The sequence below is a fragment of the Triticum dicoccoides genome, chromosome 5A, assembly GCF_002162155.2.
Source record: "Triticum dicoccoides isolate Atlit2015 ecotype Zavitan chromosome 5A, WEW_v2.0, whole genome shotgun sequence".
In the NCBI taxonomy this organism is placed as follows: domain Eukaryota; kingdom Viridiplantae; phylum Streptophyta; class Magnoliopsida; order Poales; family Poaceae; genus Triticum; species Triticum dicoccoides.
Window position 1 is genome coordinate 199401788 of NC_041388.1, and position 13641 is coordinate 199415428.

General features: G+C 43.1%; 1 protein-coding gene and 1 long non-coding RNA gene across 17 annotated transcripts; one reads left to right on the forward strand and one right to left on the reverse strand.

The window, feature by feature from the left end:
* Positions 1–903: 903 nt before the first annotated feature.
* Positions 904–9575, forward strand: LOC119300704. 13 transcript variants are annotated; one of them, XR_005146630.1, is made up of 12 exons: positions 904–1205; positions 1305–1461; positions 2172–2605; positions 3351–3470; positions 4494–4552; positions 6266–6910; positions 6981–7061; positions 7158–7217; positions 7487–7598; positions 7900–8002; positions 8157–8440; positions 9440–9555. XR_005146630.1 is itself a non-coding variant. In XM_037577606.1 (9 exons), the coding sequence occupies exons 5-9, from the start codon at positions 6772–6774 to the stop codon at positions 9524–9526; spliced, it is 516 nt and encodes a 171-aa protein (XP_037433503.1). In that variant the 5' UTR covers positions 904–1205; positions 1305–1461; positions 4494–4552; positions 5474–5875; positions 6266–6771; the 3' UTR covers positions 9527–9552. The 13 variants fall into 13 exon arrangements, 2 of the variants coding, with proteins under 2 accessions (XP_037433503.1, XP_037433504.1); XR_005146620.1 differs by lacking the exon at positions 3351–3470 and adding an exon at positions 5474–5875; XR_005146621.1 differs by lacking the exon at positions 3351–3470 and adding an exon at positions 5474–5875 and having other exon boundaries at positions 8338–8440.
* Positions 9541–12807, reverse strand: LOC119300705. Of its 4 annotated transcripts, none has more exons than XR_005146634.1 (4): positions 12229–12806; positions 11340–11983; positions 11072–11247; positions 9541–10166 (listed from the first exon to the last, which is right to left on the reverse strand). It is a non-coding gene; the product is annotated as an uncharacterized LOC119300705 (long non-coding RNA). The 4 variants fall into 4 exon arrangements; XR_005146631.1 differs by having other exon boundaries at positions 11340–12015; XR_005146633.1 differs by lacking the exon at positions 9541–10166 and adding an exon at positions 10317–10654 and having other exon boundaries at positions 11340–12015; positions 12229–12807.
* Positions 12808–13641: the final 834 nt, after the last annotated feature.

The following is a 13641-nucleotide window of genomic DNA, read 5'->3' on the forward strand; positions in this document are numbered from 1 at the left end:
TACAAAGAAGGTATTATTTAAGTTTGCACCCTGAACGTAATTTCAAAAATTAATGATAATAGCATATTTGAAATCTACATATTTTTCTGATGAATATACCCACCGCATATATATGCGACGCGACGCGAATGTGTGTGTGTGTGTGTGTGTGCAATCATAATTCAGTTCAAGACTTAATTTGGTTGCAAACATATAGGATAGCTCCACAAAAACAACCAATCTATAAGGACATATGTAATAGGCATTTCTAAAATATCTCATCATACAAAGAAGGTGTTATTTAAGTTTGCACCCTGAACGTAATTTCAAAAATTAATGATAATAGCATATTTGAAATCTACATATTTTTCTGATGAATTTTCATATATGGCATGTCAGATTTAAAGTTAGGGTTTCAAAGATATGAAAATTTCAAAAAGTAATTGATTTTTTAAAGGAAAAGGGTGGTTGTGGGAATCGAACCCACGACCTCTAGCACGGTAGGTCACGGAACCAACCAGTGCGCTGCTCGCCTGGTCATTGTATATGAGGGGATCTCCCCTTATTGAGCTATGAGCGAGCGCGGAAAAAAAAACGTTCTTCTCACTTACCGGTGGCATTGATGGGTAATTATTTGCAACTTTATGGGCAGTTTTAATGACGGACGGGCAGAAGCGATAGCCGCTTTATTAGTGTATATATATATATATATAAGGTAAAGATAAAGATAAAGATAAAGATAAAGATGTGTGCGCGCGCGCGTGCGTGCGTGCGTGCGTGCGTGCGTGTGTAAAACACTCCAGGCGGCTGGCCTCCCGCGCGGCTGGGCCGGCCCATCCGGGGCTGTCCCGTTGCGAGAGCTACCCTGGCTCGCTTAAAGCGACAAATAGGGGCGCCCGTAGCGACGCGACTCAGAACCACCCTCGTCGCCTACCGCTCAAAAAAGAAGAAAAAGAAAAAACCTCGTCAGGGAAGCACGCCCCGAGCGCGGGCTCTGCCGCCGCCGCCACAAGCCTCCTCCACGCCTCCCCTCCGGTCCGCCCCCCTTTGCTCGTCGTCCCCACATACCCGCCGCCGCCGCACGACGCATGAGCCGCACGCCCGCACCCTGCCTCTTCGGAGTCGCCGCCGCCGCCCAGGCCGGGTGGTGAGGCTGGTGGTGGCTGTAGGTAGGTGATGTAGATGGAGATGCGACGCTTGCGGCGGTGCCGGCCGGCTGATAATACGTACGTGAGCGCATATCCATTCCAGCTGGCTTTGTTTGTGACCTGCCGGCCATTCCAATTCCGAGGCGAGACGAGGTGATGACCGGCCTTGCTTTGCAGGTGCAGGTTGCAGCAGCTAATAGAGACGCTGTCTGTCTCTGTCTAGGAAACTCACTCATCGCCTGAGAGACAAATTGGTGATTCCATCCATGGATTGGTTTGGTTTGGTTGTTCCATCGATGAATCCCATGCACGTCGGTCTGATTCACCTGGCTGGGTATGTATACTTTCCACATCCTCTTTGCCAGCACCATTATATTCCTAGATAGAAACAAAACATCTACATCCAATATTCTTCTTATTAAGTATTATTATTACATCTGAAACAAAAGCATACTCCTAGATAGATAAATGGATGGATGAATTTGTGTGTCATCTTTGATTTTCTAAGTTGACTGAGATGAATTCGGAATTGAAGAGGAGGCCCAGGCAGAATTAGTGTCTGATGAGCCAAACTGAATGTGCTTCTTTCCGAATAATGTTCAGTCAGAAAAAAAGTCTCTGATTCCTGAACCAAAATTGAACAATCTACAGTCATAAGGAAATTCTTTGCATAATATTCAGGCTTAAGGCCCAGCCAAATCGAATGTTTTGTTTCCGAATAATTTGTTCTTCAGAATCTGGACAATCTGTAACAGAAAGGAGGACGAGACTGAACTTGGTGTTGGGTAGTAACTTAGCTTACATCAACGGGCTACCGTACCCTTCTGATTCTTCTTCCAGAAACCTAGTTTCCCCTCCAGCTTTTACTGCTCCACTTGCTAACTGTTTCTTTAATGTACCATCAAAGAAAATGTCGTCTGATTCATGTCCTCATCATCAGTTCCGCCATCTTTACTACTGATATGGCGGCATCGTAACGAATTCTTCTAATTTGTGTGTCATCTGAAACAAAGCTAACTTGTTCTCCCTCCGTGGACCTTGCAGTCTCTTCCATGCTCCGCCACCATCAGCTTTCTCCACGCCTCGCAACCATCAGCCTCCTTCACGCCGATTGAAGAGCTGGCCTAATCACAAAACACTCCACCACCATCTGAAGGAAAAAAAAAACCACCACCACCAGCCTCCCTGCTGCTCCGGCTATGCGGCAGCTACCACTGCGACTCCTGCGCTCTGCGGCGGCCGGATCACTCCGGAGCCCCACCCTCTCACGTGGCGGCTGTCCTGTCCCTCTAGCGCCACATCTGTTGGCGGAGGCAGCCGCCACGCCGGCCGAGCTTGCCCGCTGGCTACCGCGGAGAGGGTACTCCCGGTTCGCGAGCGGATTCACCCCCTTGGAGCCGAAGAAGCTGGGATCCATCCTCGACGTCGAGCGCGCCAAGGGCCTCTCCCCCGAACACCTCGTCGCGGCATGGGATGACGTCAGTTCCATTCCCCTTCTCATCTCCTTCTCCTTTTGTTGTACGTTTTGTTTTTACCTGTACTAGCATTGAGGAGGTCACATCTGATGCTGTCGATAAGCGTACAAATTTCATATTTTGTACTGGTAGAATGAAAATGTGTCTGAATGTTCTTTCAAGAATGAAAATCAAACGAGTGATCCATTGAAATGTGTTGAGCTCTCTAGGATATTTGCTAATTCAGGTTTTCAGGGCCAATTGTTTAGGGGCATAGACATGAGTCATGGGCTCGGGGCCAATTCTGTGAGCCGTATAGGCTCTTTGACAGCATAGTATACTCAATAGAAAACAGAAAAATTGAAAAATAAATCAGTACATAAACATTGCACCTTGCTATTTTATCCTAAGAGAGATGTCACACATTGAGGGGGGTTCTTTTTTTCGAGAACACGCAAATGGCTTTGTCGCATCTTCTCATTAAGAGGAGAAGCAGGTTTTAGTTTAAAGAGATTAGCAGAAGGGCAAACATTGTTCTACTTTCCCCGTAAGTGCGGTGGATACCAATATTGTATAGAGCGTGATATGAGCTTATAAATGCCACCACTGCAAGGGAACCAAATTATCGTTCCTGTTCGAGAATCTAGAGCCATGAGATATGCTCTCAGGGCCTTGCGCCCTCAAAGTGCTTGGATCACAGTTGCTGCTCAATGCTTAATAGACTTGCCCATATCATCCTATTGTCTGTACACTCTCATGTCAGTTGCAGTTTTCCAGGTGAAAATCGTTTAACGGGACATATTAATGGGTCGGATGGGTAAGATGGATCGTGTGTGGAGATAGGCAGGGAAAGCAAGAAAAGGGAAGGCAGATGGATATTTGTGGGTTGGTATGAGTTACGTGCTTTACTAGCTGTTATATATAGCGTTTTGCATCTGATAATCTGTCATGCCCCTACCTGAAGGCAAGACAACTTGCTGTATGCTTTTGTTTGGGCAAAGAATCGAACCTGTAGGTTGGAAAATAGCAGAAACAAGTAGGATATTTAGACCGTCTTGTCCGATATGTTGCAAAAACCATGCATTATTTGCATCAAGTGTGGGGAGGAACCTAATATCGTCCCTAGGAATTTCTGTATTCAAAAGGCTAGTGGCGTGACCAGTAATCTCACATAATGTCCTGTTAGCCCAGAAAATCAGCAAACTAAGTTTTGGCTTTGCCTAATTATCATCCAATTACTAATTTTTGTATGTCTTATGCTGTTGACACTAAAGCATTATTTTGTATCTACGCATACTGCTTACTGCATTTGTGTTGTTAACTTGAATCCATCCTGAGTTCCTGACATTTCTTTTGTACAATTTGTTTGTGTCGCTATTCTTTTCGTGGAACATTAGTACCACTTGGGAAGAGGTCATATAGGTGTATCTATTAAAGCAAAGCTTTACCGTCCCTTGGAACAAAGATCGGCTACATGGTACTCCCTCCATTTTTGTAGACAAGGCCACTATCAAAATTACAATTTGCAGCTATACAAGGCCACTAACACCAATCGAGATAAAATTGATGAGATTTGCCTCGTACTAGCAACTGAGGACATTAATACCCCTTGCATGCAAATGTTGGTTTGCATGCACCACATTAATCAACCAACAAGGAGTGAGAGAGTTGTCTTGTTGTGCGTTGGAGAGAAAAATACACATTAATTAACACGTCAAGCAAGGAGAAAAGTCTAGCTTGCAACAGTGGCTTAAGTAGCCATTAATTTCTACCTTGGTACCTGTAATATGGGTTTGTGGCCTTGTATACAAAAATGGAGGTAGTATTTATTTGTTGGTTGGAGTTTTGATTGCATCACCATGATTGTTTTCTGAACTATTTATTTTCTTAACTAATTTGATCTTTTTTGTAGCCCATATTTTGTTATTCCTTTGTGGAGAGGAAGTGGATGTACCACCATGTTTATGCAAGGTTATTTCTCGGCTCTTCTGCGGATATTCAATTTTTATAAGCCTTGTTGATTGCTTTCCTTTTCATAATTTTCCATTGAAACTGGACTTTGTTACAGTCTATAAGTATGTTCTTTACTAAACACTAGTAGAATGCCCGTGTGTTGCCATGGGCCTTTTAATTTTTATCCTAATTGCATATATACTTGTATTGTTGTATATATAACTTGGTGAATTTTTTGCCCCTTCCAACAAAATTGCGTCAACACCCTTGTCGATAGATTCTTTTTGAACATCGACATAATACATCTCCACCTCTCTCATGCTCTGCAAAATAAACATATATAAAAATACATCTTTTTGTATTATCACGTGCAAAAATTATATAAAGAACAATTATTTGTATGCATCTCTTTCAATTGTGTAAGACTCAAAGAGTTTTCGGTCCATCCATCATAATGATTTGTCAATTGACATTTTCAAAGCATCATCCAAATCCATTAGTTTTATCTCTATTCTACAAAAGTGAATATATATTCATTGGTCAGCTGCCTGCTTGGGATCGTGCTTTTTAGTAGTGAGTCGCATTCCAATTTTAGTAAACTATAGACTTACATATAAATCACTTATTGGTAATTATTCTTCACAAATGACTTGCTATGGTGTGCGATATTTTCACTATATAAAAAGGTATGTGACATTTCTCTCATAGCAAACAATCGCTTTTCCCTAAAAAAAACAACCGCTCTTTTCTGTTCTCATCTACTACCACTATAAAAGCACGAGAGGGTGGAGAACCAAATCATCCTATCCATCGAAACCTGCAATCAGATGGTCTACATCCCTCCAGCATACTAAATGCGTTTTATGCTTTAATTACCCACCATGCCATTATGTTAATTAATTACCCACCATGCCATTGGGTTAACATCCTCACCAACAGGTCGCTGCCCTCTGCTCTCTCGCGACCACGCCCTCGGGGCAGTTTTCCATTGCCCAGCGCCCCACACCTCGCCCCACCTCTTCCCTCCCCGCCAGCCACCGCCTGCCTCCATCTGCACGCGTCGCCGGACCGCCGCGTCCACGCGTAGCCCGGACTGCCGCCCACGCTCCAAGCGCCCGGTCTGCCACGCCCACGCTTGAGGCGCCCAGGCCGCCCCATCCACGCTCCAGGCGGACCGCGGCGCCCACGCTCGAGGCTCCCGGGCCGCCCCGTCCATGCTCCAGGCGGACCACGGCGCCATAGCTCCAGGCGCCCGGACCGCCACGCTCACGCTCCAGCCGCTCGGGCCGCCGCGTCCATGCACCGCCCGGACACAGGCACCGCCGGTCCTCCACACTGCAGGTGCTTTCCCCTCACATTCTTCCTGGTTGCAGTGACAATTTTTGGTTTAATTGTACGCATGTTCAATACCACTGCCTTCTAATTTCTGCTGCTGTGAGTTCTAGGCTTGCTGTCAGTTCTAGGCTTGCTTCATAGAGTGCCATAGTTAAAACAGATGCAAACATCTGTATTGCAGCAGTGGACTGCATAATGGGATAGTTGTACATAATGGGAAGATGATTCCGATCCGTCTATCTATGTTGAGGCTCCTGCACTTTATCAATGTTGCTTACTCTGAACTCTGTAGTCGCACATTGTACATGCTGTTCCAATGTCTGATTATTACATATGCTTTTTCACCTCTTTCTGTACTTTGTTGATTTTTCTTTAACATTTGTGTTTTTCCTAAAGGATGAGCAAGAGTAATCCAGACAAAGTTCCAGGAATGACTACGCATCGTTCCCCATTTAAAGACATAACGAACTCGTCTATGATTGAGAATGCAAATGTCACTACTAATAGTCAAGAAGCAAAAAGGAATACATTGTATGCCCGAATGTCTGATGAGAAGAGAGCAGCATTCCTTGAAAAACGTCGTATGTCCCGACAAGAAAAGAAGTCTCAGGCTCTGAATATTGTTAATGGTCAACTAACAGTTGAGGCACATGCTCTGTTAGGATCCAAGGAATGTACACCTTTGAGAAACATAACCAACACACACACAAATGGTATGTTCATACTCTGCATATCATAATTATTGAATGACCATTTGCTCATTTTGCTAGGAGGTTTGTCTCCTGCGTTGTGTCAGATGCAACATGTACTGAAGCCGCAGGACACCCTTGAACAGCGGGATCTGCCGCCTCCCTTGGACTTCGCCGGCAAGGCGTGATCCGTCGTCGCCACCCACTCCTCCCATGGGAGGATGCGGCTGCTATCATCAACCTCCGCTCCATGGGCGTGCTCCCAAATTCAATATGTTAGATTTGCAGAGACTGATGTTGCATGACGCAAGAAGAAACATGTGGTTCTGTTGCGAATCACCGCAGCGATGCAGTAAGTTTCCAGATTGATGCTATTGTTACTGCACATGAGGGAATACATGGTTATTATTTTGACCATATAGGTGCCATGGAAGCTGGAGAATTTTTATCTACTATACTTGTTCGTTGCCTGCATCATATTGCAGTTCCAAAGTCCACATAAGGTATTCCATTAACATTTCGTACACCATTTTTTCCGCCACTCGATCACATAATGAATATCATGAACATTCATACCAAGTTATTTTGTGTCCTATCAGGAATTTTAAATAATACATAATTCATTGGCGTGTACTCTGTCATAGGATGTTGCTTTACATGTAAGATTTTTATCCCCTTTCTAATGCTAATGATGAAGATAATCCTTTTGTGGAATTAAGCTTCATTTAGGGTGGATAATGTATGGCTGTGCATATGTTGTGTATTTTTTATATTAAATGCATAAACTTTTCTGGTATTAAAACAAGTGAGATTGGTTACAAATAAACAAGTTAGTTCAGCAGCATTCACGTTTTACAACTGGAATCATTTTTGCCAGAGTTATTCCGACCTTTTGGTAAAGTGATTGAATTTTTCCTTTGCACTGCAGTTTGGGCGCACCATGTTTTAACTGAGAAGGCAGTTGTTGGTACAGTTAGAGTTCAAAGAGGTCCTTCGACGAGGGTGTGTCAAAACTCAGCTAGGCGCTTCGGTGTCAACTGGTAAGAAGTTAGTGCCGTAGGAAGCTAGATAATTGGTGACATGTATAGCATCATAATTTGTAAACTACAACTTAGTGATTTTGTTTTAGAGGCAACAATTGCGGTATCATATTCACTGATTGTTTTTTCATAAAATAGTTCATTGGGTGCTAGCTATCCCTGAAGACTGGTTGTTGTACATACTGGCTGCTGTACATATTTCAGAATATTTGGCTGCTTGCTAGAGAGTGCATACTGGCTGGTGTACAAATTTCAGAATATTTGCAGTACATAAATATCTTATGATGTTAAAAATTCACAGTGGTTCCTTCACTACCCTCCTCATTCGGTGTTCCACCTCACCACTCCCCAGCAGTGGGAGCAGAGCAGCCGACGGGTTCCTGGCTTACCTGCCTTGCAAAGAGGTAGTCATGACTGAACCTGAAAAAATGCTGCTTCCTGTATACATTAGTAGAGGAAAAAAATGACTTGATTTCTGTAGGAGTGTCTTGTGGATTAAGTGGATATGTAATGTCCTTTAAAAAAAGTGGATAGGTAATGTACTATTCTTGATTGCAGCTGGTGCTTTTTTGGAAATTTGATAACACCACAAGCAGCAATCGATTTTGAAAGCCAAAAAACATCCAAGACATGTACAGTGGGAATACTACCAGTTTAGGAGCAAAGTAACCATTACTAGAGTAATGAATATGAGAAATGAATAGTTGATGAAACTGAGCACTGTTGTAATTCTCGACAGTGAAATGGTCTTTTTTGTCCCAGTAAAGGTTGGAGGCAGAATCAGCTTCAATCTCGAGTACCCAATTGTAGAGAAGATGAAAGGAGGCACAACATATATGGAAGTACGAACTCTGGCAGTAACAATTTTATGTTTCCAAGTTAGGTTGATGATATTCAACTTAATAGAACCCAAACTTTTGTTGTTGAGTTCAATATACAGTGTCCCGTGTATAGTTTTTAAGGTGTCATGTTTCTCAAGAGAATACATCTGCACGTAAGGAACTAGCTACCAGTATCAATCTAAATGAACAAGCTCATAAGCGCCTTTGCTTTTGATTCATTCGTTTTATACTTTTGTTGGAGCATAGTTCCATTCATATTTGTGATATAATTATTTTTCTGTATCACTTACAATTTTTGCTTAGCAAAGTGATGTCCCTCTTGAATAATCATATGCTGCTATCCGTTCAGACATTGCACTTAGCAAATGTAATCTTTTATGGGATTAGATGTGATTTTCTGTTTCATTATACTGATTGTGACATCAATGGGATATTGCGTACAATGTTCTAATGTTAAGATGTTGTAAGTACTCACTGTGGTTTCGACATGATGCTTGGTATATGGAGTCTATAGCATCAATGTGATGCATAAGCCTTTCCAAATTAAATCAACTTGTCTGAATTCTTTCCTCTCTTATCGCATGCTTAAGTTTCTTGCTCGTGTTTAGTATGATGCGCAAGAGAGTTGATGCCCACCGAGTTCCAACTCTGAAAGATGTGCATCTCATTATACCTAAAGCACACCCCAAGTAGCAAATCCTGAATGGGATGATGTCTTTTTTTCTTCTGCCGTCGTCGATTACCAGCTCGTGTTCCAAAAAACAAAGACAACTGACTACCTTTCAAACCACTAAAGCATATTATTTAGTTTTTCTAACGCTCAAGATAATGATAATGCATATATCTACAAGAACTGGTCTGATTATTTTGCTTTTAGTTTATTGCACTCATGGAATGCGAAGGAACTAAATCTACCAATTTGCAGGGTCAATATTCATTATTTCATGATTTTATGTTCTACTATGCAAAAACTTAGATTGACTTGCTATTTTCATTCAGGATGGTGACCAGATAAGGAAGCAATTTTTGGTGCACCTACTCAACTACATCAACAGTGAAGCTGCACACAACATTTCGGATGTTTGAGAGAATTGATCAGCTTCATCAGGAAATACTGCTATAATTTTTTGGCTCTATGAATACAATGAGTCGATGATACATTGAAGTGTCTTCTTGATTTATAATAGTACTTTTTAGTGCAATCAAAATATCTTTCTAGTATGTTAATTCTTATATATATATTAGTTGAGACGTGCATTTGCACGTGCACGCTTACTAGTCTTAAAAATGCATTTCACTCTCTGACTCTCATTAGCCCGGCCTGCTCTCCTCGCCACGTCGTCGTCGCTGCCATCACTCCCCTCCACGACATCTCACTGCAGCCTCCCCTTGACACCACTTCATTCAGCCCGCACCTTCTTTTCACCACTGTCTTCTCCTCCACGGCATTGCCCGCTCCTCCTCTTCTCTCCACCAATATATGCACTCTCATGCAAGTTGTTGCCACATGTCTGCTCAATCAAGTGACTCTGGATTTTCTTCTAATATTCAGTCATGTTAGCATATATGATTATTTCTTTCGTGGGAGCATGTATTCTACATCCTCCTCCACCCCCCTTAAAAGGAGTGGACGCAAAATGGCATGAAGCTTTGAGACAACAAGGACTCTTTTCTTCTCATCAGTTTCTTCCTCTTGTTCCTCATCAAACTTCCAGAAAAATCAAACCTGTAAAACGATCGCCGCCATCAGTGGATGGCAATATCACATGTTTAGGGACCATCTGAATAGTTCTAAATAATATATCCATATTACTTTATCCATCGGCATACCACATACATCATAGCAAACACGACATATTAACAGACAACATAAAAATAGTACAACTAAAGCTCAACTAAAAACTAATACACAATTTGACAGACATGGCATATCTGTGTCAGGTACACAACATAAATCAGAAGACGAAATGTCATAACATATGTCTGCCATTGCAGATACTCATATCAACTAAAGCTCCTTATGATTTACACAGCCCAATTTTACAATAAAGAACACCCGTATACAAAGCTGTATAACCACAACTGGCTGCTCTGGAACATGAGGTCCTTTCTCCTCTGCCATGGTTCATGCATTCTTCCTTTTTGAAAAGCGGATAAGATGGTAGTACCTCGTTTTTTTTAGAATAATCCATGAGGGGTTGTAATTGTTCTAGCCTGCAATGCCACTATTGTGACCAGCCATTTATATATTCTTAATAAATGTGTAGTGCCCCAGCCAAGTTACTACAATTCGGCTTATACTAGGAAACTGATATCTCAACAAATTAAGGACCAATATACTTTAAAGAAACCTGACAAATGCCATATCTGTGCAGTTAGATACATATATTTATTGACTATCAGTACAACATCCAGGCAGTGAGAAAGCTAAACCTTTGAAAGCTAAACAAATGTTACATTGGATAATCCAGGTAACTTATATATAACTACAACATAAAACTGTAAAACACAAAGAAAAGGCATGAGACGGCAACCAGTTACTGCAAAACAAAACTAATTCAAGGATTCTAAGACAAATGAAAAAAAACACATACAGAAATTGCAGATTAGATGGTAGGAAATGAATCATACCATGAATCAAATTCGTCATGGGATGAGAATATATCAGGAAAAATGAAATTCAGTAGCGACCACAAGTCTGCTAGATTATTCTAAAGAGGTGTTCAAGTCAAAAGGAGCTTGTTATCCATTGAAATGCGCCTCAACTCCCTCAATAATTTGCACTTTGCATTTTTCAACCGATGCCCCTGGAAAAAAGAATCCGGCCAACACGTAAATACATGGGGAAGGGAGAGACATCTACAAGAACAATAATTCAGATCATGTGCTATTCCATTACCTCATCTACAACAACATACTTCCACTTATAATTAGCAAGAAAATTTTGCATCAAACATGGCCATCTCATATGAAGTGATTATTGTCGGAAAATCAGGATCAACAGTTTTGGGCATGTATTTTCTCCTTTGCTTTGTCCGAGCCGCTTTATCTCCATGGACATTATGAGATCAAGCTTCCCCATCTAAAGTTAATCAAGGGGAAACAACGACCAGATGAGATAAATAAGCTCACTTCCAAAGTAGGTCAACGACAAACATCCGGTCTCCTCCTTGCCGAGCCGCCCTCAGTAAACATTACCCTGTTCATCAAGTCGACAAGCTTCCTCTCGCTGCAAATCCAACATGATTCATCCTCTTCCTAACTAAGCAGCAAATTGATACATTACCTTAGAGAATAGGGAAGCGCCAGTCATATCTCGTGTAGGTAGGTAAAATTCACTAAATGATGATATTATAGAAGCAAATTTTGTAAAGAACAAAAAATAAAAGAGACATGGGAGCAATCACCATGGACCAGCCAAGAAAATGTCGATCGCCTTGGTCCCGGAGTTGGCCATGGAGATGGTGCCCTTGCGCTGTGCTTCAGTGCCTCGCAAACTCCCGTCCTTGATTTGGTTGTGGACGTCGGAGTGTACAATACAGACTGTTAGCAGTAGCAAAGGTCCATGGAAGTGTCTGTGAGCCAGAGATAAGTGCCATGTAAAACCGACACAAACTTATCTAATCAAAACGGCACTATATATTGAGAAATTGCTGGTGTGTGAGAGATAATCGCTAGTGTTATTCAACCTCTGGACAGCTTGCAGATTGTGTGAAGAATCAGATAAGTCCCACCAAAGCATGTGGCCGATCTTGCTCTAGCCCTATGTAAACGGACAATAAATTTACCTCGCTCGTCGGCCTTAGCCTGTGGCCGATCTTGGGTCGCGAACCACCCTGCCAGGCCTGGCCCCCCATGAACCGGCTGCCCTCTATGCCCCCCGGCTCTGGCCCGACCTCCTCCGGCCAGGTCTGCACCCTCACGTCCCTTCCATTAGCTCGTCGTGCCGCCACCTGACCTCGCCTCCGAACTCCTGAGGCCTGGGACATCCTCCTTCAGTGCCTCGCCGACCGGCCACCAAATCCCAGCTGCTCAACCTGACCTCCGCCAGCCGCCGGCCACCTTGCCATGGATATCGAGGTTGTCATGGCCGAGGCGCGTGGGTACCGTCGTGGCTGCTCGGCGTTTCGTGCGGGCAGAGAGGGATACATTGCAATGACGAGGGTAGCAGGCGGCGAGTGGAGTGGCCGACATCGGTGCGAGCAAGCAAGCTCGTTGCGCGCCAGGGCTGGGCGGCGGCGGCATGGTGAGGGGAGAGGAAGATTGGATCGAGATGGAAGAGGAGGGGCGGGGTGGGGTGCGGCGGCTAGGTAGGGGTCGCTGGTTTATTTCTTCACCTTTTTTTTCTAGTGGGATGGAAAAGATAGATGGATGAGGAGGATGTGTGATCGGTGGGAGCTATCGATCGATGATGGGCAACGAAGCCAAACGAGACGAAAGGACAACCGCCGTACCATGACTCCTCTTTTAGGAATAGAGATATATTTTTAAATTTTCATATCAATGGATTCGGTCAATCTGACATTCTTAATATCATGTGCATGTTATTGTTCAAGTGTCCGATTTTATGTTTTGTTGATTACTATCAGTAAATGAAACCAGTGATTATAACCCTTGGAACACAAATTTGCTTATTTTAGATGAGGCTGTTTGAACCTGGTATCTAGGCAAAATTGGCTACATGACACTCTAAATTCGTAGTATTTACTCTATCGTACTATAAATTCATTGCTTGCCAAGACATACTGTAAGCTTGCATCGATTTGCCAATATGCACTCCTCCTACTATATTAACATTATCCGACTTGGGAGTGTGAAAAGCATGTAAAAAGTCTGTTTTACCATTTTCTGTAAAAAATATATTAACATGTTAATAGCTGTACACAACTCTGCCTATGTTGTCTCAACATAGCCGGTCCCAAGATCGGGTAAAGAAGAGGGTTGTGATAGGCTTGGCGAGCCAACGTAAAAACTCAGCCACTCTTATGGAGATGAAACCCAAAAGATTTTCGTTGGGGCGTAACCCTCTCAGTGACGCGCCACACCGGAACCCGGGTGTGGTGTCAATGGGCAAGGGCCGGGCCGTCACCCCCGGTGGCGCGTTGTATCTTGATCTGGATACGAGGGCAAGTGAGCGAGGATCGGGTCGTCGCATCCTTAGTGGCGCGCTATATCGGCGCCTGGATGTAGTGGAAAATGAG